This window comes from Phragmites australis, chromosome 7 (assembly GCF_958298935.1).
Source record: "Phragmites australis chromosome 7, lpPhrAust1.1, whole genome shotgun sequence".
NCBI lineage: Eukaryota > Viridiplantae > Streptophyta > Magnoliopsida > Poales > Poaceae > Phragmites > Phragmites australis.
The window spans coordinates 38497139-38524520 of NC_084927.1; the positions used below are offsets into that span (position 1 = coordinate 38497139).

At 42.0% G+C, this 27382-nt stretch overlaps 3 protein-coding genes across 5 annotated transcripts; all 3 read left to right on the forward strand.

Moving 5' to 3' along the window:
• Positions 1-11316: 11316 nt before the first annotated feature.
• On the forward strand, positions 11317-14532 carry LOC133925326 (ASI1-immunoprecipitated protein 1-like). Of its 3 annotated transcripts, XM_062371257.1 has the most exons (4): positions 11334-11473; positions 11572-11707; positions 11905-12373; positions 14086-14532. In XM_062371257.1, the coding sequence occupies exons 3-4, from the start codon at positions 11918-11920 to the stop codon at positions 14233-14235; spliced, it is 606 nt and encodes a 201-aa protein (XP_062227241.1). In that variant the 5' UTR covers positions 11334-11473; positions 11572-11707; positions 11905-11917; the 3' UTR covers positions 14236-14532. The 3 variants fall into 3 exon arrangements, with proteins under 3 accessions (XP_062227239.1, XP_062227240.1, XP_062227241.1); XM_062371255.1 differs by lacking the exon at positions 11572-11707 and having other exon boundaries at positions 11317-11473; XM_062371256.1 differs by lacking the exon at positions 11572-11707 and having other exon boundaries at positions 11332-11473; positions 11908-12373.
• A 141-nt stretch (positions 14533-14673) lies between these two features.
• On the forward strand, positions 14674-17394 carry LOC133925325 (pathogenesis-related thaumatin-like protein 3.5). Its single transcript, XM_062371254.1, has 4 exons — positions 14674-15372; positions 16216-16885; positions 17004-17129; positions 17341-17394. The coding sequence occupies exons 1-4, from the start codon at positions 15249-15251 to the stop codon at positions 17345-17347; spliced, it is 927 nt and encodes a 308-aa protein (XP_062227238.1). The 5' UTR covers positions 14674-15248; the 3' UTR covers positions 17348-17394.
• A 1872-nt stretch (positions 17395-19266) lies between these two features.
• Positions 19267-22189, forward strand: LOC133925327 (uncharacterized). The gene is made up of 2 exons (XM_062371258.1): positions 19267-20324; positions 20832-22189. The coding sequence occupies exons 1-2, from the start codon at positions 19595-19597 to the stop codon at positions 21425-21427; spliced, it is 1326 nt and encodes a 441-aa protein (XP_062227242.1). The 5' UTR covers positions 19267-19594; the 3' UTR covers positions 21428-22189.
• Positions 22190-27382: the final 5193 nt, after the last annotated feature.

Here is a 27382-nt window from a genome sequence, read left to right on the forward strand (position 1 = left end):
CGCCCCACCGGTGGACGATTAATAAAGAAATTATATACGAGTAGGGCGATAAGTACAAATCGCCTTTTGTTTGGGCCAGAGTGACAGATGATGACATGGCTAACCACCATGGCAGTCGCCAGGTGCGCGTAGCACCATTTACTGCCAGCTATGCTTGTCGTCTGAATTTTGTGCGAGATTTAAATAAATCTCTCGACAATTTCGTAACAATGACCTAGCGCGCGATGGTAGGCTTTGTCGCCTGAACGGCGAGCCAGATTTAGATAAATCTCCCGCCCGTTGGATGATAAGATTGGTGCATCCCCTTTCACCCTATATTGGGGGCAACAAGCCCTCACCTATATAAGGCTAAAAAAGATTAAAAATGTAATTTTAATTCTGAAAAAAGAGAAAGAGAGGAGGCGAAGAGAAGAATGAGGGGAGGAGAGTGGAGGAGGTTCCAACACATCGTCTTTATGGTAAGTTTTCAAAATTGTTATTTTTTTATTAAACCTAGTAGGTTAGTCATTTGATCTAGGATTATATGAGTAGCCTAGCGTCTAGAGATGTAGATTAAATATAGATATAGATTAGGTAGATCTGTGATCATAGTAGTGACACATGTGAGGGTTGGGCATAAGACGCTCAAGCCAGGCGTGATAAGGGAGTTCACCCTAAAGCAGAGGAGACATTAAGCTAGATTTTCCTTCATTTTAGTTATTCATGTGTATATATAACTATCACATTGTGTTACTACTTGTATGATATTTTCCTTACGTAAGTCATATATAGGCTTGTAATGCAACCCAAGGATGGTCTGACAACTCAGGGTGTAGTCATTTCAGATCAATGTTACAACTCATGGATAGAGACTTTTCCTTTCAGATATAGTCTGTGCAACTAATGAGACAACCTAATGCTAGGTATCAAAACTTCATATAAGTCCTTTAAAAAAAGAAAGATATAGAGATATGGTATTACACTTTCAATGTTCAATATTATAACTCATAAAAATAAAAAGGACATAGGACATTGTCGCCAGGGCAGTGGGTGACAAATCCTTGTCATCCTTCTTTGGGGCCGATGGGACCTTGTCGCCTAGCCTTTAAGTGACAAAGACCTTGTCGCTCATCCTTTGGGCGACAAGTTCCGATCGTCTAAATGTGGGGTGACTTTTTCCATGTTAGCTCCACCTCAGCCGCAGGCATGCCATCTAGCGTACTTGGGACCCTATCGCCTAACAATTGGGTGACAGTAGCCTAGTCTTATAAATTTTGAAATCAGTCGCTATTTTTTTGTCTTTTTAATAAAAAATCACACAAATGGCACCTTGGGCTTCCGATACACCTAACTCAAGTCGTGATTGTGGGAGAGCACCAGCGACCCTGACAGACGCATTACATTGTATGAGCCTCCACTTCAGGAAAGATACTGACTTGAGAATTAGATGGGCCCAATGGTTTTCGAGTTGGCATCCTTCCTGCTGAGCAGGTAGAGGCAGGCGCTTGCTGCTATCTCCTACCTCGTTGAGTCACCGACGCCGAATCCCGTGGCGGAGGTGGTGTCCTTCCACCCAAGTCTTCTCACATTGAGAGGTCATCACCGTCAGGGCTCGTCCAAATTAAATTTGAATTAATCGTCAAGACGATCATTTGACAAGATAAGTGCTAGCCCACGCATGTCTTTTGACACGCCGCGTGCTAACCTATATCTAATCACAAAGATCAAACCACCAATGATTAAACCAAATTTAATTTCAGCAGTCCTGGTATGTATGCGCTTGAAAGTGCATTTAGCCCCTATGTGTGGTTTTGGTAATTAATGACAATACCTATGGACTAACAATGGTGTCGAGTTTGTTAGTAGGTTGTTCCATAGGTGATGCATGGATGAGAAATATGTATCAGCTCTAGGTAAATGGGGAGATTGAAAATGCATCAAGATGCATGAGCTCTAGGTGATGCTCGGGTAAGTGATGACAATGCCTATGGACTAACAATCATATTGAGAATTGCTATTAGGTTATTCCATAGGAGATGCATAAATGATGAAGCATGGATTCTTTGAGAAATGCCATGAGTTCAAAGAATTACATCAAAAGTCATTAAAATTTTAGTGATGCTCATAAGAAGAAGAAGAAGCTCAATAAGATTAGCAATAAGCTTGAAGGCTAAGTTGCTTGTGAAGATCAAGTAACTAAAGGTATGATTTGTTAATAGAGTTTTATGGACTAACCCGTGTGCTATGTGTTTAAGAATGAGTGGGGTTAGGTTCTATATGAAGATTGACAATATGCATGAAGGCTAATAAGTTACTTGTGGAGATCGAGTAACTTAAGGTATAAATGTTGTCATTTAGGTTTTATGGACTAACCCATGTGTTTTGTGCTTGAGAGCGAGTTGGGGTTAGGATCCATAAGAAGGCATGAGTTGAATTGAAATCATATATGCCAAGAGTGAAGAACAAGAGTGGACTCCATATATGAAAAAGTGAATTCCTTGAAGATGTCGAATACAAAGTGGTTTTCTATGGCAAGACGGTGAAGGGCAAGCAAGACTCGGCTGCGATGGACCATCCGTGGTGAAGGGCAAGCAAATGGCTTGGCGCCGAAGGACCAAGGCGGTGGTGAAGAGCGAGTAAAGGCTTTGCGCCGATAGACCGTGTGAGGCCATAGGAAGCTATGGATGATTCACATCAATCATATGAAGAATCAAGAAAAGATGGAGTGAAGAATATATGAAAGTTGGCAACCCTCAAGGTTTGAAAGAAAGAAGCGGTACTTGAAAGTTTTTCAAAAGCTCAAAGTGGTTCAAACGAGTTTTATCTTTGAAATTGAGTCTAGGTATGCCGCACTATTAAGAGGGATGCAACGTGAGCTAATTGTTGCGTCTCAGTGCTCAAGAGTTCCCAACCAAACCCAAAGAGAGAGTTTGTCGTTAAGAGTCCGGAGCGGGAAGTGCGGAAGTGTCCAAAATGGGTTTTGGAGTGTTCCTAATTTTATCCTATATTTTTTAGGTCATGAATTCAGTTGGGATATGTAGCCCTCTGAATAAGCTTTCCATAGAGTCCAAAATCGTCGAAATCGGACTCCAGGATCAAAAGTTATTGCCGTTTTTCGGAGGTCAGCTGTGTTGTGGCCGGAGATTCCGGTGTAGGCCGGATACTCCGGTACCTGGAAAGGCCGGAGACTCCGGTGAAGTCCGGATACTCTGGTACCTGGAGTGGCCGGAGACTCCGGGAAGTCTCCGGGGCTGTTTTCTGTGTTAAGTGCCGACCGGATACTCCGGTGTAGGCCGGATACTCCGGTAAAAGTCCAGAAAAGAGCATAACGGCTAGTTCTGACACATTCTGTGACCGTTCTGACGCCGTATTTGGATTTAGGGTCGGATACTCCGGTGTTCACCGGATACTCCGGTCAGTTCTGACAAAAACAGTAACGGCTAGTTATTTGGAGTGGGCTATTTATACCCCACTCACCCTATCCTTTGGGGCTGCTGCAAGGGCACGAAAAGAACATCCTCTAGAGCCAAAAGAAACCTCTCCCACTCCATTCTAGTGTGTGATTTGAGAAGAAAAGTGAGTTAGGTTGAGAGATTGGAAGATTGAGTGCAAGTGAGCTAAATCCAATTCTTGAGCACTTGAGTTCTCGGCAAGAAGTTCGATTGCGTTTATTACTCTTGGAGGTGAAGCCTCCTAGCCGGCTAGGTGTCGCCGGTGAGCTCCAGTGCTTGTGGTGAGCCACGGAAAGTTTGTGAAGGTTGATCTCGCCTCCGGAAGGAAAGAGATCAAGTTAGTGGAAACCGAGCTCAAGTGTGACCGAGCTTGGAGAGAAAAGTGGTTGAAAGAGACCCGACTCATTGGAGCTTCCTCAACGGAGACGTAGGATTCACGGTGGTGAATCCGAACTTCGGGAAATAAATTTTTGCATCTCCTCTCTTGTTTCCTTACTTTTAAGTTCTTGCTCAAATCTTTGTGCATATTGCTTGATATACTTGTTTGTGTGTATTTGAGTGTAGGTTCTTTGTGAATCTACTTGGAATCATATCCGGGAACATACGACATCACTTGGTTTGAGCTAGAACTCTATACTCATTAATTTTATTCAGTTTCGGGCTCAGTTCTGTACAGAACCCGGAGAATCCAGCCTTTACCGGAGTTTCCGGACCTGTACACACCGGATACTCCGGATGAACAGTGATTTCAGATATATGAACAGTGTTTTCAGCCTTTTTCAATTTAAGTTTTATTGCATATCTCTTGCTATAATTGAATAATTTTTGTCACCTTAGGATTATAATTTTCACACTTATTTAGGGTGATTGTGCATTAGTTGAGCCTAGCATATTTAGGTTTTTCTCTTGTGAAAAACTCGTTAGTTTATATTCCGCTGCAAGTTTAGGCCAACGATAGAAAAGGTTAAATTTTTGTAAAAACGCCTATTCACCCTCCCTCTTGGCGACATCATTGTCCTTTCAGCGCTGATAACTCCCAAGAAAGCTATTACCCACACATACCTCAATACCATGAATACCACAACATGATGAAGAAACAGAATTACAAGAAAAATAAGTTGATAAAAAAAACAAACGACAAGGCTCATCTAGCGTTAACTTACAATAAACATCGCAGTGGAAAAACAAAACTAAAGAAACAAAATTGGTGGCGTCATTTGCCCACAAGGCAACCAATCGAGGGCTAGAGTAGCTGGCACCTAACTCCACCTGAAAAGAAAATAAGCAGCGTGAGTACGAAGGTACTCGCAAGACTTAATCCATAGTGGGTACATATAAATAACTTAACTCTAAGGGTTATGCATTTTGTTGTTAGTAAGAAAACAACCACAAGGTTAAGTAAATTCATTATAGAAAGCAAATTTGATACAACTGTGTAAGCATCTACACTAGAACATATATATCAATCTATCTTGTAGATATCCACTTGATACATAAATATAACTCGAGCCAAAATAAACATAACTGTAAATGGAAACATCATATTTCACCATAACCAACATACATTCTCAACATACCATCCATCCCGAACATCCCACATTCATGACTCTACGACCGATGCAAATGGACATAAGTGTGCTCGATAACGGAGAGCGCGATAATTTAAATTGATTTTACACCCTGCAGAGGTACTCCTGGACCCACATGACTCGAGGAACATTCGGCTTGCATGACCCGCTAAAGTATGAAAAAGTGCTAAAGCCAACTATACCGACGAATGGTGCTTAAACGATGCAAGCGATCCACGGCATCCGGCTCCTCTCTCGAACTACCTCGAGGAACTCCTCTAGGGTAGATGATACCCCTAGCACCATCCACATCTCGTCTCATTCTCACAACTCATTCAACCAATATCATCAACCCAATATTGTGATCATTGTGAAAGTGATTAACGCCGATGCTCGCGAAAGATGAAATATTTCACCACTCGACTTCTACCGGTGACATGTGCATTGCTAAGCATCACAAGTAACTTTTAAGTTAGACAGTTTCATATTAAACCCAGGTTACAAGAATACACATAATCAACAATTCAAGATGGGAAAAATAATGCATCGAAATGGGCTCTACTCATGGAACCCGACATCGACTCACTAACATGCAAACATACATAAAGCATAATTTATCAATTGAAATGGCACATGATCCAAAATAATAGGTGCAGTATGCTTAGATGCTTGCCTTGCTGCTTTTCTTCAATTCAGGATCAACGACAAACCTCCTCGTGATAACCTGCTACTCTCCGGTTCGATGATCGCTAAAGAAAATAATGCATCACAATAAGCATAATGAAATTCTACAAAATATGCTTTATAATGCATAAAAATATTTTTCCTAGTTAAAACAAGCCATACAAAAACTAGCAAAATTGGTTTCGTCAATTTTGAACTCGAAAAGAAATAACAGTGAATTAATGAAGTCTTAACATAATTAATTTATCTCAGAATTTTAATTAATTATTTTATGTCTAGGGATAATTTTATTAGGTAGATTAGGTTATTATTAAACCAAAAAAATTGGTTTCATAATTTTTGGAGCTACAGAGAATTTATTATGAATTTTACAAGTTTCAGTAAACAGTGAATTGCACTGAAACGGTTCAGTTGACCGCGGTCAGACTGCCAACATGGGTGGTTGGACCGCTGGGATTAGCGGTTGGACCATGGAAAAACGTGATCAGACCACCGATATGCAGAGAGATTTGGGGTCTGGCGGTCAGACCGGACCCTTGGATGGTCTGATTCCTGGAATGGCGGTTAGACCGCTAGAAAATGAGGTCAGTCCGCTATGCTCGGTCGAGAGCACTTGGTGAGCTCACCGACGATGATTCCAGCGATGCCATTAGCCAAGGCCAGCACCTAAATTCTCTATGTGACGAGTAGAACTTATTTTAAGTGGTTTGAGTGATATTCATGAGGCCAAAAGCTAGAACCTCATGGATCGACATCCATGACTATGGAGTTTGGTTCTATGGCTATGGGGAGTGGAAGAACCCGGGTAAAACAAGGGGAAAAGGGGTTAGGGGAGCTTCACCTTGGTGTGGAAAAGCTTGCTTGTGGGTTAACCGGCTTCGGGAAAGCTTCGATGTGTGGATCCACTCCGTGGTGCTCCAACTAGTCTAGAGGTGGAAGAAGCGCTTTGGGCTTGCTCCAGTGAAGGGGTTGCTTGGGGATGAGCTCGGGGACAACGTGGGGGACTCGTGGGCGATCTCCTACTTCGGTCTTCGGCCTCTGTTGAGCTCGGGTGGGGACTTCCTCTTCTCTTCCTCCTTCTCTCTTCTCTCTCTTTTCCCTCTTTGCTTCACTCAACAGGGAGAAATGAAACAGTGGGTGGATGGATATGTGCTGGTCGAGGGCTTAAGTGGTGGTTATGTGTACTAGCGGTCAGACCGCGATGTAGCTCGGTCAGACCGCCCTGGAGCAGAGACTCTAGGAGTTCTGCACGCCACTGGCGGTCAGACCAACGACAGCTTGGTTAGACCGCAAGAGGGGTTTCTTTCTGGCTTCTTTCTAAAAGGTTTGGGGGCTTTTAGGGTTTTGGGTACAATTAGAGTTTTGGGAGGCCCAACATACGTGGTAGAAACACGTATATGCCAAAAAAAAATGTTTTCGAAACATTAAAACATGATTTTAAAACACTATAAGGCTTATGCATGCTTCGTGACCGAATTAAGATTTTTTGGGCCGTGGCAGTCGCCCTCCTCCTCCTCTTCCCCGCCTATTATTACCATTGGGCTTGCGTCGAGTGGAATGGACTGGACTAGAGAGCCATCCATCCGGCCTTGGACTGGTTTTCTCCTCATTTTCTTAGTGAGGTACCCTAACTAACCTAGCTTGATTTCACGGATTTTCTTAGTTTCTCTAAGAGTTGGTTTTCGTCCCAAACAATTCAACATATTTTTCTTTCCAATAAGTTAGTCGTGGATTTCTTTTATGATGCGTGGTACCCGCGGATGTAGGACTAAAATTGATCTATAGCGGAGGAGTTGATCTATGTTACTCTCTTTAGTAAAAAAAATACATGATGTTTAGATATTACATAGTCTATCTTCAAAAATATTATCACAATCTTATAATTTCTTGGATTCTATACACAAATTATTAAAAAATGATAAAAAAATATACACATATAATTTCTATATTTCTCATATAAACATTTTCAATGTTTGACCGAATATTTTCCAAAATATAAAATATTTATGACTGAATAAATATTAAACGCACTAGCTTTTTATATACAAACTAAATATCGCAATCTTCACGCTCTCCTCCACCCCATGTAACCCTGGCCACCATCCTTCTTATAGGCATAAAAAATTTATGAAATGTTTTTCTATTGGAAGAGGCTATGAAATGATTACCACTCGTCAAGCTCCTAGCTATACCTTATTTTTCTTCCACAAGAGTCATTTCCATACTATCTTACAAATATCATGTACCTATAAATTTCCCTACATATATTTATCTACTAGATGATGCCATATTGCCACAACAAAACTATCTCTAGTATATTCCAAGGAAATATAAGATCCAATATATTGTGGGGAGAAGTCTAGCAATTTACATTGTATATATATTATATTTCATATATACTATAAAACACATGCTGGGTAAAGCTATAAGGGAAAGAAAAACTGACATCAGAAAGATCTCTTAGTCGCCAAAAAAAGTCAAATTTGAAACCCATACAGGGAGAGGAAGATGACAATAGTGAGTCAAAATGGATCAACGATGAGAGATCGGTTGGTTCTAAGTGTGTAAAGAATAGTAAAGCCATTATATCACAATGGGTATATGGAATGCGGGATTTTCACTAGCCTTTGTGCACACATGGCTTATTAGAACCTTTCGTTTGCATTGAAATGCATGCTGAAGAGTAGGTGAAAAGAATCATAGGGTAGGTGAGGAAAATCAATGGATTGATGAGTATTAAGTAGGATAGATAGACAGCTAAAACAAGCCACATGTCCACAGATCCATGTGGACTTGCATTGACATGCATACGTGCAGGTCAATGATCCATTGCTTAATTAATGAAATGAAATGAAGTAATTAGTGAAGTTTCTGGTATATAGCAAGTGCTACTTGTGCTTTGCAAGCCGAATGGTAAGTTGCACTAGTTTGTTATTTTTTTTAAATAACTATGAGTATTTAAGGAAAAGAAGAATTACATATATTGTAATTTAAGTTAAATACGTACTATAGTAGGCCACCCCCTACGGAAGGGTGCGATAGCTGCCTAGCTACTTGGGTAGCATTGGAGCTGGACAACAAAATGGGTGTGTTTCAGCGACAGGAACTAGTGCGATACATCGGAGGGCACCGCGCGGGGCCTAAAGTTTTTACTCTAGCTCCATTGGAGACCTGTCACCAATCGGAACAATACCATATCAGAATTGCAACACATGCGTGTGAAGGGTCCTAAATATAATTGATCATTAATTAATACTAATTCTATATCATAGTTTGGTTTGCACGAATGACAATCTTGCTTGCATTTGATTGTCTGCATCCAACCAGCTAGCTAATTTGGGCTTGGTTGATACAGAGATGAGATGTCAGTAGTATCAGTAGCTAGCTTAACGTTGACTTGTCAATATAGTCAACTTAACTAGGTCGTTGACTAAACTATATTGCTGCATGGCCATGGACTATAACTTACAATTACTACATGGCCACGTGGCACTTGACATGTGTTTTTCAATTCCAGGCTAAATGCGTCGTCTCGTTGATCACTGCATATATATTTAATTTAATTGTTTGTAATGACTGCAGGTGGTTTCTTGTTGTCTTAATTACATGGTAATAAATAAATGATCGATCATTATACTTATATTTTTTGTTAAGCATCAGCTATAACCAAAAATACTTTTAAAGTCCATCGAAACTGAACTTGCGCATGAATGCATTGCATTACATTTAGGGATCAGTTAGCTAATGCATTGAAAAACTTGGTCCATGCAATGGCTCCAGAAATGGGCTGGTCCATCACCGATTGTATAATTATGACTATTGAAGCCTTAAATTCAAGTCCCTTGGCTCTTTTCACCTTTCTCACATACAAATTAAGAATTATGTGTTAAAGTTTGGATAAACCATTGCTTTGTCTTGTGTCAACAATACATTTAACTTAGATATTACTAATTTCATTTTTACTAGATCAATTTTTTTATTTATGTTGAAAAGGAAATTTATAGATCCAATGTCATATTTTATTAAAAAAATGTATGGTACTTGTATAGGATGCACTCAATGTGCACGAGCTTGTCCAACAGGTGTATTAGAAATGATATCTTGGGACGGATGTAAAGCCAAGCAAATTGTTTTTGCGTCGGGAACTGAAGATTGTGTGGATTGTAAGAGATGCGAATCCATCTACCTAGCAGCTTTTTTATATATCCGTGTTTATTTAGGGCCTGAAACAACCCACATCATAGCTCTATCTTATTGATACGTTAAAAAAAACTCCGTTTGAATCGTCTGATTTCTCTTTATCTAAAAAACCTATGCTCAAAATAACTGAGCATAGACTTTTCTGATCAAAATGTATCATGTCTTTATTACTTAATCATGAGTTATTTTCCTTGGTTAATAATACTTGTTGTTTTATGATATTTGCAAGTTCATTAATTTTCTTTTTACCTTATACAGGAAATTAAATCGTTAGGTGGTATATTGTATCTATTTGTTTATTAGAATTCCTTCTAATAACACATATTGCTATCATTTTCAATTGGACAGGATTCTAAATGGATATATGTTTTCACTGAAAATTAGTAATCGATGGACTTTTATTAGGATATATTTTTTTGACAGAATTTATTACTACTTTAGCGGCTTGCTCAACCCAGAAGTCATAATTATTCTATTTCCTGATGCTAGCAATGTATAGCGGTTAAATAGGATTATTTTCTTCACAAGACCTCTTACTTTTTATAATCATGTGTGAGGTTAAATTAATTTATATTTACTTACTTTTATCCATGTGAGGGTGGAAGTGTCTGTAGTTAGATACCAAGTTTAATTTGTATATTACAAGTGGTTCTATTTTTTCTTTTTCGAGGTTATGGATATGGGCTTACATGGTTCTAAGGAACCAAGATTAGATTTGGTTTGATTGATTAATCAATCTTCTTACTGAGAAATACGAATTGGAAGTAGTGAAAAAAAATCCTATACTGGTCTCTTTTTTATAAGAAATGCGAAATATAAAAGTGAAATAAGGGTGTCCTATAGATATTTGATCTTGCTTCATGTCCCCATTATTTCAAGAAAAAATTTTATGAAGAAAAAGAACGATGAATTATCCATTCATTGAACCCTAGTTCGGGATTGATAGGACTCGAATCCATACCTTCCACCTTGATAGGATAATGCTCTGACTAATTGAACTGCAATATTGTTGGGTGGATGTCATGCTTATTTTTAAATAGAACCATAATAAGATGATTCTATTCGTATATTGTACTTAAAAAATAGATGAATTATATACTACATACCTACGTAGGATATGTGGGGACAGTGAGACTGGCATAAATAATATATCATGATTTTTTTATCCCTAAAAATAAATGATAACCCATCTTTCAATATGAAAAACTCTTTTTTAAAAAAGAATCAGAGAGATATAAATTTGAAAAAAAAAATCCTTTGTTTATCTCTATTTCTATGGATCAGATATATTTTTATCTGAAACAAAAAAAGTGATTTAGTTCATATTGACGAAGCCCTAGATTTTTAGGCATAATTCTAGGTTATTATTTAATAATTTGCCAGTGAGTGACAATAAATTTACTATGCTGATCCACTGTCAGCGACCTAAATGACTGAGTGAGAGCGAGAATTGCCCGCACAATTACATAGCTCTCGGTCACGGGCTCACGGCTTCTGCCTTCTTCCTACCGCACGCGTCGTCGCCCATTCGACGGCCGGAGCTCTCGGTCTTGGCTTCTGCCTTCCGCACGCGGCCTTCCCATCGCAACGGTATGTCAGCGCTCCCCTTCTATGCCCCCTGATGCTGATCCAGGGAGACTGCGTTCTGATGATTTTCCCACTCACCGTTGCTTCGCTCGGGGTCGTAGAACTGCAATCGGAGGGGGGTGGTTGTTGCTCCGCCGCCGACCGCCTCTGGCGGCCGCCAGGGCTCTCCGGGGTGGTAGATCCGCCCCTGGGTACCCTACCAATCTAATCCATCATCCATGGTTGTCTTTTGATTAGGTTCTTGTTATTTTTCTTTTTTCTTTTTGTTGTAGAAAAATTAGGTTCTTGTTCTTGAGCGCAAGATTATCAATCTCAAATGAGTAACACTACAGGAGTTGGTACCCAATCAAGTCCTAAGATGCTTATGGGTAGTGTTGGTCTTCTGCATACAGCGATCTTTAAGCAATCGTTGCACTTTATTCTTATTCCCGCAGTAGTTGACCTTCCATGGCGACATCCAAGGAACAGGCTGTGAAGGACTATGCTGATTTCGAGGAGAAGGTTAAGAGAACGATATATATCGACCAGCTTTCTCCTCAAGTTACGAGCCCAGTGATTAAAGCAGCTCTTGCCCAATGTGCAAATGTGGTTAATGTGGAGTTCATTGTGAACTACACAATTCCGTATGATATCCCTTGTGCCGTGTTGGTGGAATTGGATGATGAAATGCAAGCCAAGGCGGCTGTAGAACTGATGAATGATTTCCCATTCATAATTGGTGGAATGCCAAGGCCTGTAAGAGCTACCTATGCAAAGCCAGAGATGTTTCGGGATCGCCCTCCTCGCCCTGGCATTAAGAAAGAGTTCTGCTGGGTAAAACAAGGGGATGATGAGCACGAAACAATGAAGAAATTGAAAAACCTTGCAAAGAGGCAAGAAGCAGAGAATATGGCACTCGTAAAGGTAAATAGTTGGGCCCTAACTGCTTTCTAGGAAAATTATGTATGTGCCTTTTTTCTTTTTGTATGTTCTTATATCTGCTATTGAAACAAGCAAATATTCTGTTTAATTCCCACGCCACTTTCCTTAATGTGAAACAATTGATAGGGAGAGGAGGCTCAATTAGACATAAGCAATAGAATACAAAAGATGTCAGCATATATTTGGCAGTCTTTCATGCTTATATTTTGTCACTGCATTAACCATTAAGTCCTGCAAAATTATGCCTATTATGTTGATTCCTTTTTTCCATCATCAAACATCAGGTTTTACTTGCTACTCTGCTTTTATCATGGTCAAACTAAACAAGTAAGAGTGAGGCCCTAGTTTTTCCATTTACTATCAAGAGTGGAGCTATTGGGCAATTATGTACATATGAAAGTAATATCCAGAGTGATGCATAGTTTGTGAACCTGTAGTATTAATGTTTGTTAAAAGGGTGTGCTTAGGGCCTGTTTGTTTTAGCTGGAGATTATGAAAAACAGTTTATAGATTGTGGATTGTAAGAAGCTGAATTGTAAAATCTGGATTGTAAAAACTGGATTGTGGATTGTTATAATCTGGTAGAAGGTGGATTGCTGGATTGTTACAATCTGGGTGTTGGATTGTAACAATCCAGCTTTTACAACCAGCTGTTTGTTTCAGCTTTTGGATTGTGATCACAATCCAGCTTTCACAATCCGAAACAAACATGCTTTTAATCTGTCCATCCCTTCCTCTCATAAACTAGATATTTGAGGCGGATGTGGCAAAGGCAGAGAGGAGATTAGTACTACTCACAAATAATGTGGATCATTTGTATAAGTCATAGTCACCAGAAACGGGGTCGATGCCGCGATCCACGACCCCGGATCGAACGACCGGACCATGGGTCCGGTTTGCCGCCAGGACACCGCCGGGACAAAGCCGCCGGGAGAGGATGGAGTGCACGTTGTTGCCTCTTGCTATCACCTCTGTCACCTCTTGCCGTCGCCCGCCGGGAGAGGAGGATGGAGCGCCTGTCGTTGCCTCTTGCCATCGCCCGCGCGCGCAAGAGAGAGAGGCGGCTGTGAGGACTAGAGGTGCTAGCTGCTTGTGGAGATGATAAGGGTATCGAGTGGGCTGGTGGGCTTTAGTTTGATAATGGGCCGAATAAAGTGTGGCATGGGCCAAATATATTTTCTTTTGTTATTTTTTGGCTGATAGATACATGTGCTGGTTAACATATGTATTTATAGCATATGCCCGTAGTCTTTACAATGAGGCATCAACCCGGGTCATCGACTCGGATGAAACGGGATCGTGTTCCGCATCGTTAATTTGTCGTCCCGAAGAGATATATCCTCTTCGTACCACATTTTTGTTAGATGTCAACTCATGTCCTACGACCCCGTTCCTCGACCCGATCAACCCGAATTTCTGGTGACTATGGTATAAGTATACAAAATTCCTATTGGATAGTTGAGCACACGCTCTGCATTTATCACAACTAACCAGAACTGGAGACCCATCTCTTGTGAATTTAAAGCTATACACACCTGTGAGATTGGTGCTTCTCCAAGTATTGTGCCCGCATCATTTGGGTGAAGCTAAACTACAGTATTGATGCTGTTGGGTTCTTGATGCTGTTCCTTTGATCTTTAGTTGGATGTCATACATGAAATTATTTACATTGAACTGTTCTTTCGACCTCTCAGACTCAATTGGAAGAGGAGAAGGAACTGGCAAAGCAGCAGCAGGAATTACTTGATGGGAACTGCAAGAAATACGACATGCTTGATACTGTTATTCAGAATGGAACCATCAAGAACCTTGCTCATCGTTATGGAGTCAACCTCGATGACTGATCAGAATCCATGAAACAGCTCTGCAGCTTACTGTCTCTTTTCCTGGGGCGTTGATAAATGGTGTGATCATGTAGCAGTCCAATGGGCAATTGGACGAACATATAGTAGCTGTGATCCACTGGCTGGATCATCCATGTAAAAAATTGGCCCACTATGATGAACCAATAATTAGTGTGGCAGCTGTTCCTGCATTACAAACCAATACGGCAGCCTTAGTGTAACCTTTTGTTTCTGTAGTTCCGAACATCACCCTGAGTGTATTCACTGTTGTGTGATATATACCTTTCTTCTGTCCAAGGTTACTTTTGTATGGCATGGTTCTGTCCTGTACTATGTTGGTTCCTAGTTGTCACCTTAGTTTCAGAGACGCAGTTGTTCAGTGCCTAGCCAGGGGGGGTGAGGGGATGCGACTGATTTGAGATTCGAGAATGGGTTGGCCTGTCAGTTTTGCAAAATTCAGCAACGGCCACTGGTCATTCCTTTTGATAAAATTTGTTCAGTCTCTGTTGTTTATTTTCCCTTCCTCTCTTCAAATTCGCATGTAATAAGCTTGTTTGCTGTTCTTGTTGCTTCTTCTGTGATAATATTTTTTTAGGGCATTCTTGTATGATAATAAATATTGATATGTTTTATTAGGATGGATTCACACAGAAGTGGCCAGCTAAGCAATAGAACAGAAAAGGTAGTGAGCTACATTTGTCATATCGAATCTGGTCAGTTGATTGACAAATCGGATTGATTATACGAAACTAAAGCCAAAAATGCCATTTTCCCGAGCTATCAAAGGAGTAGAATAAGGAGGGAAGCAAGGAAGGCCGGTGCAGGAAACTAGGAATCTGAGGAAGGAGGATGATCGGAGGACGAACAAGGAAGCAAGGAATAGAACGGTTTACCGTGTTGCTCTGGCCATGCACGACCTCCGTCTCACGTATTCTGCTCTGCTCTCTCTCTCTCTCTCTCTCTCTCTCTCTACTCCTCCATGCTATTAAACCCTGACCCAAGCATCGGTTTCCATGTGTGTCTTGTTTCTCCTCGAGATTTACCTGTTCGTTGTTGGATTGGATTGGAGGGGAAACATGGCCAGCACCCCAAGAGGTTCTCTGCTCTTCGCTCTGGCTCTCCTATGCTTCTTGTCAGGTACTACTACTACAGTCTAGTACGTGCATCTTGCTCTAGTACATTTGTGGGATGTCTTGACTTTTCAACTAGACTTTTAAGAACTGTCTGAGAGCGTCTTTGTTGCTCTAGTCTATATCTTTGAAAAGAAAAGGAAAAAGAAAAGAAAAGAAAAAAAGAAAAGATGGTCATACTCTTTCACTTTTACTTTGTCCTGCTAAAGGATCGGGAATGTCCCCTTCCTTTTTTCTCATGGCCTTTTCTGTTCGTTTTCTTTCCTCCATTGGATTGTGTGTTACTACAATGCTTCAGGTTTGGTCGCTGGTCATGTCTATTTTACTTGGAGACTGTCACCATTTTGTCCAATCATAGGACGGCCGCATCTCGTGTATGAATTTGTCCTCTTCTATTGATACGTCAGTAGATGCCTTTTTTTCCCTCGTCACATTGAGGATATTCGCACCCGGTCAGAAACAAACTGAAACTGTCACTTTGAGAAGTGCACTCTAACTCCTTACATTTTGCTTCTTTATGTCTTTGTCAAAGTTGAGATCAAGCGTATGATTTTTTTTTTACTGTGCGTAGATTTGTCTCTAATAGCTAGAACTTTGTATGTAATTTTACCTAGATTTTATAAGTAAGTATGCATGCGATTAAAATTAGCCATCAAAATTGTAGTTGGTTTTTTTATTCTTTTAAAAGGGTTTAATTATTTGCCACCGCCCAAGCGTGAGCTAGTTCGCATCAAAATTGTAGTTGAAGATAACACCATTTTGATTTGTGACAAGGGGAAGTAGCCATTTTAAACCTACAAAGTCTAGGTACGTACATACGTGTAAGTAAGGTTCTTTTTCTTTTGGGAAGGTGGGCCGCGTCGTGCGGAGCCAGCCCGAGTTTTCACCATCATCAACCAGTGCAAGACGACCATCTGGCCGGCGGCGTCACCCGGCGATAGCTTCGGCGGCGGCGGTTTCGCGCTCCGGCCTGGGCAGTCGATGGTGTTCACGACGCCGGTGGGGGGGTGGTCGGGCCGCATCTGGGGGCGGACGGGCTGCAACTTCGACGCCAGCGGGAACGGGTCGTGCGAGACGGGCTCGTGCGGGACGAAGCTCAAGTGCGGGGCGTCGGGCGAGCCGCCGGCGAGCCTCGCTGAGTTCACGCTGGCAGCGAGGGACTTCTACGACGTGAGCCTGGTGGACGGGTTCAACCTGCCGATGGTGGTGAAGCCGGTGAACGGGGAGGGCAACTGCAGCGCGGCGGGGTGCGACGGCGACCTGCGGGAGAACTGCCCGTCGGAGCTGGCGGTGAAGGTGAACGGGCGGACGGTGGCGTGCCGGAGCGCGTGCGACGTCTTCGACACGGACCAGTACTGCTGCCGCGGGCAGTTTGGGAACCCGTCGACGTGCCACCCCACCTTCTACTCCAAGAAGTTCAAGGCCGTCTGCCCCACCGCATACAGCTACGCCTACGACGACCCGACAAGCATCTTCACCTGCTCAAACGCGGACTACATCATCACCTTCTGCTCCAACAGGTAGCTTCCGACAAACTCCCCTCTGATGTCGTTGCTGTGTTGATTTTAGGGTGTTTAGGGATTTGGGTTCACTCAACATAAATATAGTTTGACAAATTTCCTTCTTGCTGTGTTTCAGGAATCAGTCGATGTGCTCATACCACAAAAATCGGCTTATTTGCAGCGGCTCCAGCAGATCTTGGCCAATCATGTCGATCCTCATGCTTGTGCTGCTCTTCAGCCTTTCGTCTCTGCAGTTTTCAGTGTAAGGATCAAGGAGCAAGAGCAACCAACCTGATATATACTGTTTTCATTTTCTTTTCTTCCTCTGATTCTGAGAAACAAAAGTACAAGTGATTTTTCAAATTCATGCACTCGATCTCCTATATATGCCTTCTTAACCATGCATGTGGTTCATATATCCTAGCTGTTAGTTGTCTTGCAGACTCAATAACAATGTTGTGTATTGATTTCAGCCTTTGATCGGCGTCACTGATACCGTACCCAGGGGCGGAGACAAGGGAGGGGGGGGGGGGGCAAGGGGCCAGACCCCCTATGCATGTATTAGGCTCCTTATGCATCTTTTAGCAATGTAAAAATTGTATTTGTTTTCCTTGAGAAAATAAATCAATAATCCAACACCTATGTGTTTGATTTCTAACTCATACCATTCTTGGCAGCAACTTTTTAATCGTAGAATCAAACCTACTATTTTAACGTTGGTAGAGCCAACATAAATCCCATATTTTCTAGCCGAACAACATATTGCTAAAGAACTTAAAAGCTCACTGATATATAAACTCATTTTATCTATTATATATGTTCAAGTACTATATGTCTTTTTTAACACAAATTTACTGTCCATGGTTGATGTGAATGCATACAAGGGAGTGTTTTTTCTGGCCAAACTTTACTAAGTTTTAAAAGTTTGCCTTTAATGGTCATGATTCATATTCCATTACTCTACTCTCTATTGATCCGAGCTCTAGTTATTTTCAGCTATAGAGATTTTTTAATAACTTTTATGATAGTCCAATATCGAACTAGCAAAGGCAATATTAGAGCATTGAATAGATATATATCATCAACCACTATATGAAAGATCATACATGTACTACTGCAGGTGAATTTATATATGAACAAAATAAATATATTTTAAGCTAATCATGGAAAATAGATTTATCTTAACACCTATATTTTATTCTTCTAAAATCGATTTAAATTTGTCTCTCTTCACACCCATCGTCCAATCATAGCTCCGTCCCTGACTTTACCTGTCTATTACTCACAGGAATATGCATGCATGGTTTACATATATGCTTAACACTGCACCTATATAATCTCATATGAACCAACTAGTAGCAAAACATAAGTGGACACTATATGTAGAACTTGGTTGTGCCCTGGAAGCTGGAACGAAACTCGATCTATTTGTGTAAGACCAAATAAAGATTTAGAATAACCGTACCCAAAGATTGCAAGAGCATATATAGCTGTTATATATTCTTCGAAGTATGCTTTGCTTGCTACTATTGTTGCGAGGGTCGAAGATATATAAGAAAGAGTGAGAGATGAGAGTCAAAGAGGTGAGGTATTTCCCTGCTCAGCGAAAGCTTGATGACCTCAGTGGGAGATCTTGAGGACAGATTATATGCTTGGTAGCCGCCATGGGCCTGGCCACAACGATGAACGAAGGTACTGGAAGTGAGCGAGGCCATGTCCATGAGCATCATAACATGGCACATGCACTTGAGTGTATTGCATCCATGATTGAGAGCGAGCATGGCCATGATCATGATCCATTCGAACCGGCCGGAGCATCCCGCATGCACGCATCAACACTCGTGGCGACATGAATGCATGATTTGAACATCAACACTCAACAGAGTGGTGATCAAACAGTACTATAATGTAGCTTGCGAGATCACGAGTTATGCTTTGTTTCTTTTGAGAGCGGCAGTGGCCTCGTGGCAGTTGCCGCTGATGGTTTTGATGCTTCCTCTCTCCTCTTCCGTCCTGCAGCTGCAGCTGCAGCCTGCAGGCATGAGTGAGTGTGCAAGTCAGCAAGTGTAACTGTGAGTGCCGTGAGGCGCATGAGAGCCTTTTGCAGTCATCAATCAGTCTTGGGAAATCAGGACCATGGTCTCTTGTTGAATTGCAGGCATGGGACCATTCCTGCATAGCATCTCTCTCTTTTCTCTTTGCAGATCCATAGACATGACGCTGTAGCTGCCCCTACCATGGCCACTACCGCAGTGCAGAATGAGGTGGTGCCTGGCACGGGCATGATAATCGTGCAACAGCCAAGAAATCGGCTCCAATGCCAATCTATCGTGTGGCGTCCTGATTCTGTCAGAGATGCATGGAATTACACAGAGGGAAAGACTTGTGCTAGTTGTCACAATTACTGGTTCCTCTGCAATCAGATCTCGTAACGGACCGAGAAATATATGCATGCATGCCCTGGCAAGGCCCCTTGTTAGTTGTTGTTAATCCCTCCCTCACTCCCCAAAAGCGTATGAGAGAGCATATGCATAAATAAAGCAGCAAGCAAGCGAGGAGGAAATAGCTAGGAATAGGCTCACAAGAGAGTTGAAGCATAATAGTACTATCATTCATTGAAACATATATACCTCTCAACTAGTCGGTCCCAGCACCAACGAAGAATAAAAATCGAAGCAAATCTAAAGGGAAGGCACACCACACATCGAGCTAGCTTAGAGCTTCACAATGGTGGAACCAGGCAGATCGGCAGCTGCAAGGGAGAGCAAGAAGCAGACAACCTCCACCGCCGCTGCCATGAAGAAGAGACTCACCAAGAGGCCGGAGAAAGACCAAGATAAGGGGAAGGAGAAAGACCAAGATCAGGGGAAGGAGGAGAAAGAGAGCTTCAGGAAGCAGAGCAGCTACTACACAGAGCCGGAGAGCCCGTCCTACAGGTTAGCTCTCAAGAGCCTCTTCTCCTGCAGAAACAGCCACGGCCATTCGACGGCGCCGGACAGCAGCAGCGGCAGGAGCAAGAAGCTCGGCTGCTCCGCCTCCGCTCCGTCCATATGCAAGCTCAAGGACAACGACAGCAGCCACAGGGTGATGCAGAAGCTGCCGGATCAGCTGGACGCTGCTTCCACGGAGGCGGCGGAGGGCGAGCCCTGCAAGCGGCGCGCGTCGGTGAGCGGCAGCAGCGAGCGGTGCGTGAAGAAGCCCCTGAGCGAGGTCAATGTGGCGGTGTCGTCCAAGCTGCAGGGCGGGAGTGGGTCGTCGTCGGTCGGTGGGTCGTTCAGGGGCATGCAGCTGAGGAGGCTGACGGGGTGCTACGAGTGCCACATGGTGGTGGACCCCATCAGCGGCGTCTTTAGGGACAGCTCCTCCGTGAGAGCCGCCATCTGCCCCTGCCCCGACTGCGGCGAGATCTTCGTCAGGCCGGAGAGCCTCCAGCTCCACCAGTCCACCAGGCATGCTGGTAATTAATTACCTAACCTACTCCCCAGTGAATTAACCATGCAACAAGAGCTCTTCTGTTCTGCATAATTCTCCAGCTGCTAGCAATGCAGGAACAGATTGCTTTTACTTGTTATGATCAGTGTGCTAATTTTCTTTAATCTTGTAAGGGAAGTCGAGTCCTCCGGTTCATCCGAGCATAGCCAAAGGTTATGGCTGTACTGGCTAGCTCATCTGTTTTCTGCTCTTGTGTGAAAGTGAGAGTTGTGCTTTATTCCTGCTGCTTTTGATGTTGTCTAGTCCCACGACTACTGCAGTTGCAGTGCAGAGAGCATGCATCAAAGTGATTGTAGCGTAGGATTTCTATATATATTTCGCAGAAGAGAGAAGATTGTTCGTTTCAAGTCTGGCATAGTACTCCAGGAAATACGGCAACGTTCTTTCAGTAGCATATAGTATATCTTATCCTAATTTGCAGCAGCACAAGCTGTAGACATTTTGACCAGAGCACACGAGCTGTCATGTGCAGTGTCGGAGCTTGGCGCGGAGGACACGAGCCGGAACATCATCGAGATCATCTTCCAGTCGAGCTGGCTGAAGAAGCAGAGCCCCGTGTGCAAGATCGACCGCATCCTCAAGGTGCGCAACACGCCCAGGACCCTCGCCCGCTTCGAGGAGTACCGCGACGCCGTCAAGGCGAAAGCTGGCGGCGCCAAGAAGCACCCGCGCTGCACCGCCGACGGCAACGAGCTATTGCGATTCCACTGCGCCACCCTCGGCTGCTCCCTCGGTCTCCGCGGCGCCACGCACCTGTGCGACACCGGGTGCGCCGCCTGCGGTATCATCCGCGACGGCTTCAAGACGAGCGCAGACGGCATCCGGACCATGGCGACGAGCGGGCGCGCGCACGACGCCGTCGCCGAGGCCGCCGAGGAGAGCAGGGCGATGCTGGTGTGCCGGGTCATCGCGGGGCGGGTGAAGCGGGCGCAGCAGGAGGAGGAGGAGGAGGAGGAGGAGTACGACTCGGTGGCGGGGTCGGCGGGGGTGTACTCGAACCTGGAGGAGCTCCAGGTGTTGAACCCCAGTGCCATCCTGCCCTGCTTTGTTGTCGTCTACGAGGCTTAATCAATCAATCAATCAATGGTTGGAGCTAGATACCCATTACAGTAATATTCCTCGCTTTGTTCTACTCTAGCTAGTCATTTCAATTTGTTGTCGTCTATATGCAGTAATCACTTGTGCTGTCCTGTCCTGTCCTGTATGACATTGTGTTGGAAGTGGTCTACTACTACTACGGAGTATGTAGTAGTATACCATCATCTTGTTTATAGTAGAACACACCCAAGGTTTGCTGGCCAGACAAGTAGTGGTGTTCCTTTCAATTTATTGCCACCGGGAAGTTCTCCAACTCCTGAACTCTTTGCCAACTTCATCAATCGTGGATCTGATCTTGGTCAACATCCATCAGAACATTCGATAAATATAAATTTGAACGACATTTTTGGTCATGCAAATGTCAATGTGAGTGGTCAAGGACCGAGTCAAACAGAGAATTCAAATAAGCATACTCCATCTGCTTCTTTCCCGGCTGGTGGTGCAGTTCCTCCCGCCTTTGCCTTCTCGGGCTCAGGTAATGAAGGAAATTGGGCAGACCAAGCTTGCAGTGGACATGAAGGGGAACATGGTGAACCAGGCTTAGGCAGGAATGATGGCATCCATATAAACTTGGCAGGACCTGAGCAGGCTGCAGAGGCACTGAGAGCTGTGATGCAGATGTTTGGGCCGCAGATGGGTCCACATGAAGGCGCACCTGGAGGTTTCTTATTAATTCAGTTCATATAAGAGTTGTTTCTTAAAAATAACTATGTTTACCATTTATCTTATTATTTGCGGACCACTATCTTATAATTGGTTTTGAACAGTCGAAAGACTTAAAGACCAATCTGTACTCTGCCATGTCTATTGTGCAGGACCAGGTTAAGACGTGGGCAGCGGGAAAATGTGTTCAATTATTTCCTACAGAAGTCTCATTTGGCATGTTCTCTTGTCCTTTCATTCCGAGTTAACATGGAAATTCTTGGGCACCTTATCGCGTTATGCTCAGTTTACCTGCTTTCTTCATCTCAGCATGAATGTATCATTTAGTTGTGGTGAATCTTGTTTGCTGAAGTTGTGCCTTCATATTTGTTTTATTAGTCGGTCCGTTATGTGATCTGAATGTTTTGTTTACTTACTGGTCGGTTGCCAATTCATAGTCTACGAAATATAACTACTATTTGGAAAAGTTTCTGTAGGCTGGTAGTGACAAGTAATTCCAACAGGGATGAAGCTTGGAATCGTCATAGCTATTTATCTGATGTGCGATCATTGATTTGAACTTTGTAGTGTGGACACACATATGGGTGTTGCCATTGGCAGTTATGTGATGACACTTGCCACAGGGATGTGCATAGCAGAAAGAAAGAAAGAGAGTAGAATGGCTGGCTGGCTGGAATCGGGCGAGGACTTTTGGACATGAACCTACTGTTGACTGAGTCTTTTGGGCCGTGGAAAGCTGAAAAGCCCAGCAACAAAACACGGAAGACGTGGCATGGCAGTGGGCGTCAGGAGAGGAGGATGTAAGGCTGACATGGCATGCAAGGGAGAGCGCTCTCACTTTCGAAATCTACTAGTATCTCTCTCCTCCTCTCCTCTTATTTCGTTAGTCTCATTTTACTAATAAAAATAAATAAATAAATTAGGAAGAAAATTATTAGATAATTTTTTCTTATTTTTCTGATTTCATTTAAAATTAAACTATGGTATCATTTTTAATGCTCATGTTGTATCCACATCTTCATATTCTATGTTTATGTTTGATATTACTATATTTAATATCTTATTATCGGATAATATTATTCTTATTTTTCTAATTTTATCTAAAATTAAATTAAGTTTTTAACATATTTATTTATCAACTCTCTCGTATCGTATCCACGTCTCTGTATTTTACGTTATTGATATTATCACGTAGTAGTACTTAACGAGTACTCCAGTAAATTACTAGTACGTAATAAGAAGATGGTCTCTTACCTGTCAAAGCCCCCATCTCCCTCCCTCCCACTGGCAGAGCAGAGCAGAGAGGCTCAGGGACCCCAAACCCGCCGCCGGGGATAAACAACGAACGCGCCACCAGATCACGAATCAACGATCAGGAATTCGGTAATACAGTACTGCTACAAACTGGCAGCTCTTGTTCTTCCCTGTTAAAATCACCAGCACCAGCCTCAACTTCACTCTGTGGAGCCTCCATTTCAAAGATTTCTGGTGATCGTCCTGCAGCTCATGTTTGTGATTTTGTGTCTGATTTAGTTGGCCAGATGAGCCAACAAACGAACTATGCTGGTTCAGGAATTCAAGGTCCAGATGGCATGGAGGGGCTACTTGCCTGTTGGAGGACGGGCATGATTTAAGCAAGTACAATCTGAACAATGAGGCTGATGAATATGCAACAGGATGATACTTCAGAAACTCAAGGTCAAGATGAGCATGCAGGGGATAATCACCCGTTGGAGGAGTGGTTTGATTTGAATAGGTATGATCTGAACAATGAGGGTGAGGAACATGCACAGGATAATCACCTGTTGAGCAATGAGGAAATACTTCTAAATCGTGGCATGGCTGTGCATGGTTCGGATAATTGCTCTCTGAGCAATGAGCAAATGCTTCTAAAGCAGAATGCAGATGAACAGGAACATGATAATCAACAGATGGAGAATGAGCAAAACGGTGAGCAAATTTTGGACACTTGCCATGTGAACAATAAACAGTTGATGCTAAGACATGGTGCGAATGAACATCCAGTCGATAAGCACCAGATGGAGCCAGAGTCCACACTTGTACCTATGGGTGTGCATGATTTGGATAGCTACAATCTGAACAGTGAGCAAATGCTTCTAAATAATGGTGCAGACAAACATCCAGCGAATAGTTGCCATGAATGATAGGCAAATGCTTTTAGATCAGGCTGTAAATGGACAAGCTGGAGTTCACAATATGGGCAATGGGGGAAAGATTCCTGTAATTAATCTGGAAGATGACATAACAACATTCTGATACCAGGGAATCTTATATTTACTAATTGGAGACTCCTTTTGGTGTCTCCACATTAATCTTAAGAAAATCCTAGAAATTCTCATAAAAAAGCAAAACATCTAACCATCAAATTAATTGATTGACTAACTATAACCATATATCAACAACCAGACGAAACAACATAGAAAATTAAAAAACAAATCATAGAATCCAGCCCCAAAACTACTTCTTACTTTGCCTTTTCTTCCCTTTTTGTTGTAGATAACATTTGTCCAACAAGTTTATGTTAGCAAACTCCAACTTAGTTATGTTAGCAATCAATACACTTTTTCAAATCAATTATAATCAAATATTACACAATTAAAACAACAGAACGCAAACATATTACGGATTATCACACAAAAATAATATCAAAGAATTTATAATGTATTTTCAAAAAAATAATATGAGATACGGTGATGACATTAAAAATAATAATAATTTCAAAAAATCAGAAACAAATAAAAATCAATTTGCATAACACATAAAATGAAAATTATAAATTAGATCTATTCACAAATAATAAACATGATTCCAATATTATGTACAAAAATTACATTTATATTTTACATTCTAATATTTAAATATAAATAGTTGATGTATCTTAGTATACAACTATTATTAACACAAATATCTACAATTCAGCTGTAAGCTAAATTTCTAGCCTCGCACGGATTGATACGCTAGTTTCTAGAATCCAATTAAGCACTCTTTTTATCGTAGTCTCAAGGGGGAGAGGGAAATCCTTCACACTTGAACATGTTCATTATACAGAAGTGACATCTTACATAAATACATGGATAACGTTCTGCGAGAATATATGAGTTCTCAAGACCAGCAAACCTCAAGTTTTCCTGACAATCGTCAGACGAACATACAGGCAGCTTCTTCATCTGTTACACCAAATTTTGAAATAGGTGTACTGGAAGGGGTGCTGTGAATGCACAGGTATGATGGCTATTTTGATACTTGTCCTTCTTGCATGAAGTAAAGCATCATGCTTGATGAGTAAATTGTTAGGGTTCACTTACTGACTAATGTTAGGAGTTGACTTCTCATCAGTGAGCTCTTCATACGCTGATAGGGGAATTTATTCATGTCCAAGCTGTATTGCCGTTTGTTATAACTTGCATTGGCTGTCGCTATTCTCCTTTGGTTACAGTCAGTAGCATTGCATTAATCTATTGTAATCATAATCTCGATATTGAAACCAGATTTTCCATTTCTGCAGGGAATTCCCAAAGATGACAATGATGTGCTGTATGGTGTTTTGACAAACTGCCATTAGGTGTGCTCTCTGGCTTGTGGAAATGTGCAGGCTTCCTTTCTCACATATGTACTTATGACTCGGCGTTTTTTTTTTTTTTTTGTACTTCTTGTATCACATATTTGCTTGTATTTCACCTGGAGGATGACATAGACACCACCATTTAATCTATTCCTGCAAATTAGGTATACCAATTATGCATGTCCAATGTAACAATTGGAGATGAGCCTCACTGTAGATAGACATTCAGCAAAGCCAAGTATATGCATCTGTAACATTGGAATGGAGCATAGAGTAGCCATCATTCTTTTTATTTCTCCAAATAATAATGATGCAAGGAATATCTAGACATTCCAGTTATAGCTACAACTTAGTGACTCTTCATGTGAGTTGAGGATCCTTTTTGGGCTAAAGGGGTTGAGCTTCTGCATTAAAATCTTACATATAACGTTTCTATACATATTGCAAATGCATGTTCTCTGTTATACAGTAAACTTCATTACCAGCCTCTCTAATGAGTAACTTGACACTTTATTGGACTCAACACAATGGTTATCATAACATTTATTGGCACTTAGGGGATGCCTTTGAGTCCTTGACAGTCGCTACACATGTTAGGTTTTGTGCTATGCTGATATTAATTTATTTGGCATGCACTTGTAGTAATAGCAGAAACATGGGATGTTTTGCTCTTCAAGATTAGCTTCGAGTTTAATTGAAAGTGGAAAACAATGTATGCATGCATAATTGTTGACTTAATATTCATCCACTTTCAGGCAGCAATTCCTGGGTTCAAGCTCTGCATGGCCACATGATACATGGCATGCCAATACTGTGAACCCTGGGTTGGACATTTTAACGATGAAAAGTATCAGTTATGCCTTGAAACCGGTTGCTTTCCAGTAGTTCCTGTTAATTATTACTGATATAACATGTTTGCTTTGTGCTATGGAGAGAAAGTACTATCTTACTTTATACTAATCATCTTTCGAATTCAAACACAGATTGCAATATATTCAGGCTGCCTTTTCTGCTTATGTAGTACAGTTTTCAATACTACTTACATGAATGAAACCACAATGACTAGTTCGTCAGTGATCGGTCAGGCTGTGTCTTTGCGACAACTGTTGGGATGCTAGAACCACATTTTCTCCTATTTTTCTTCTGTGATCCTCACCACTTAACTTATTGCCTTTTTTTCGGTTTCCTCAGAAGTTATGAATGTCTGGGACCTGCCGTCCTCTGAGCTTGGGAGCCCTGTTGTTTGTGCACTCAGATCCTACATAATGCATCAGATTACTGTTATCCTGGACCATGGGAAGCTTGCACCAGACTGGGTACTGGAGTTAGTTGATTGGTCATTATTTTGTATGTTGTGCAGTAGTTAGTACTCTTTTAGATTCCTAGAGGTCACATTCGTGTGCAACTCATCAAGCAGAATTTTGCACGGGAACCTAACAAAAGTATACGGTGTGCATCGCATGGCCAACAGGCCAAGCACAAGCTTTATGTTCTACAAGAGGTTTCTTCACCATCTGTCTTGTATAGTTTTTGATATATGTTTTTTATCCCTTGGCTTGACAATTGCAAGTTGTTGAGAGATGGAATTCACGTCGATTGCAGAGGTTCCTGATATCAGATCACCTGAGGTGTGGCAGCAGGAACCTGATCAGTAGTGCTTGGATTGGATTGTAATGACA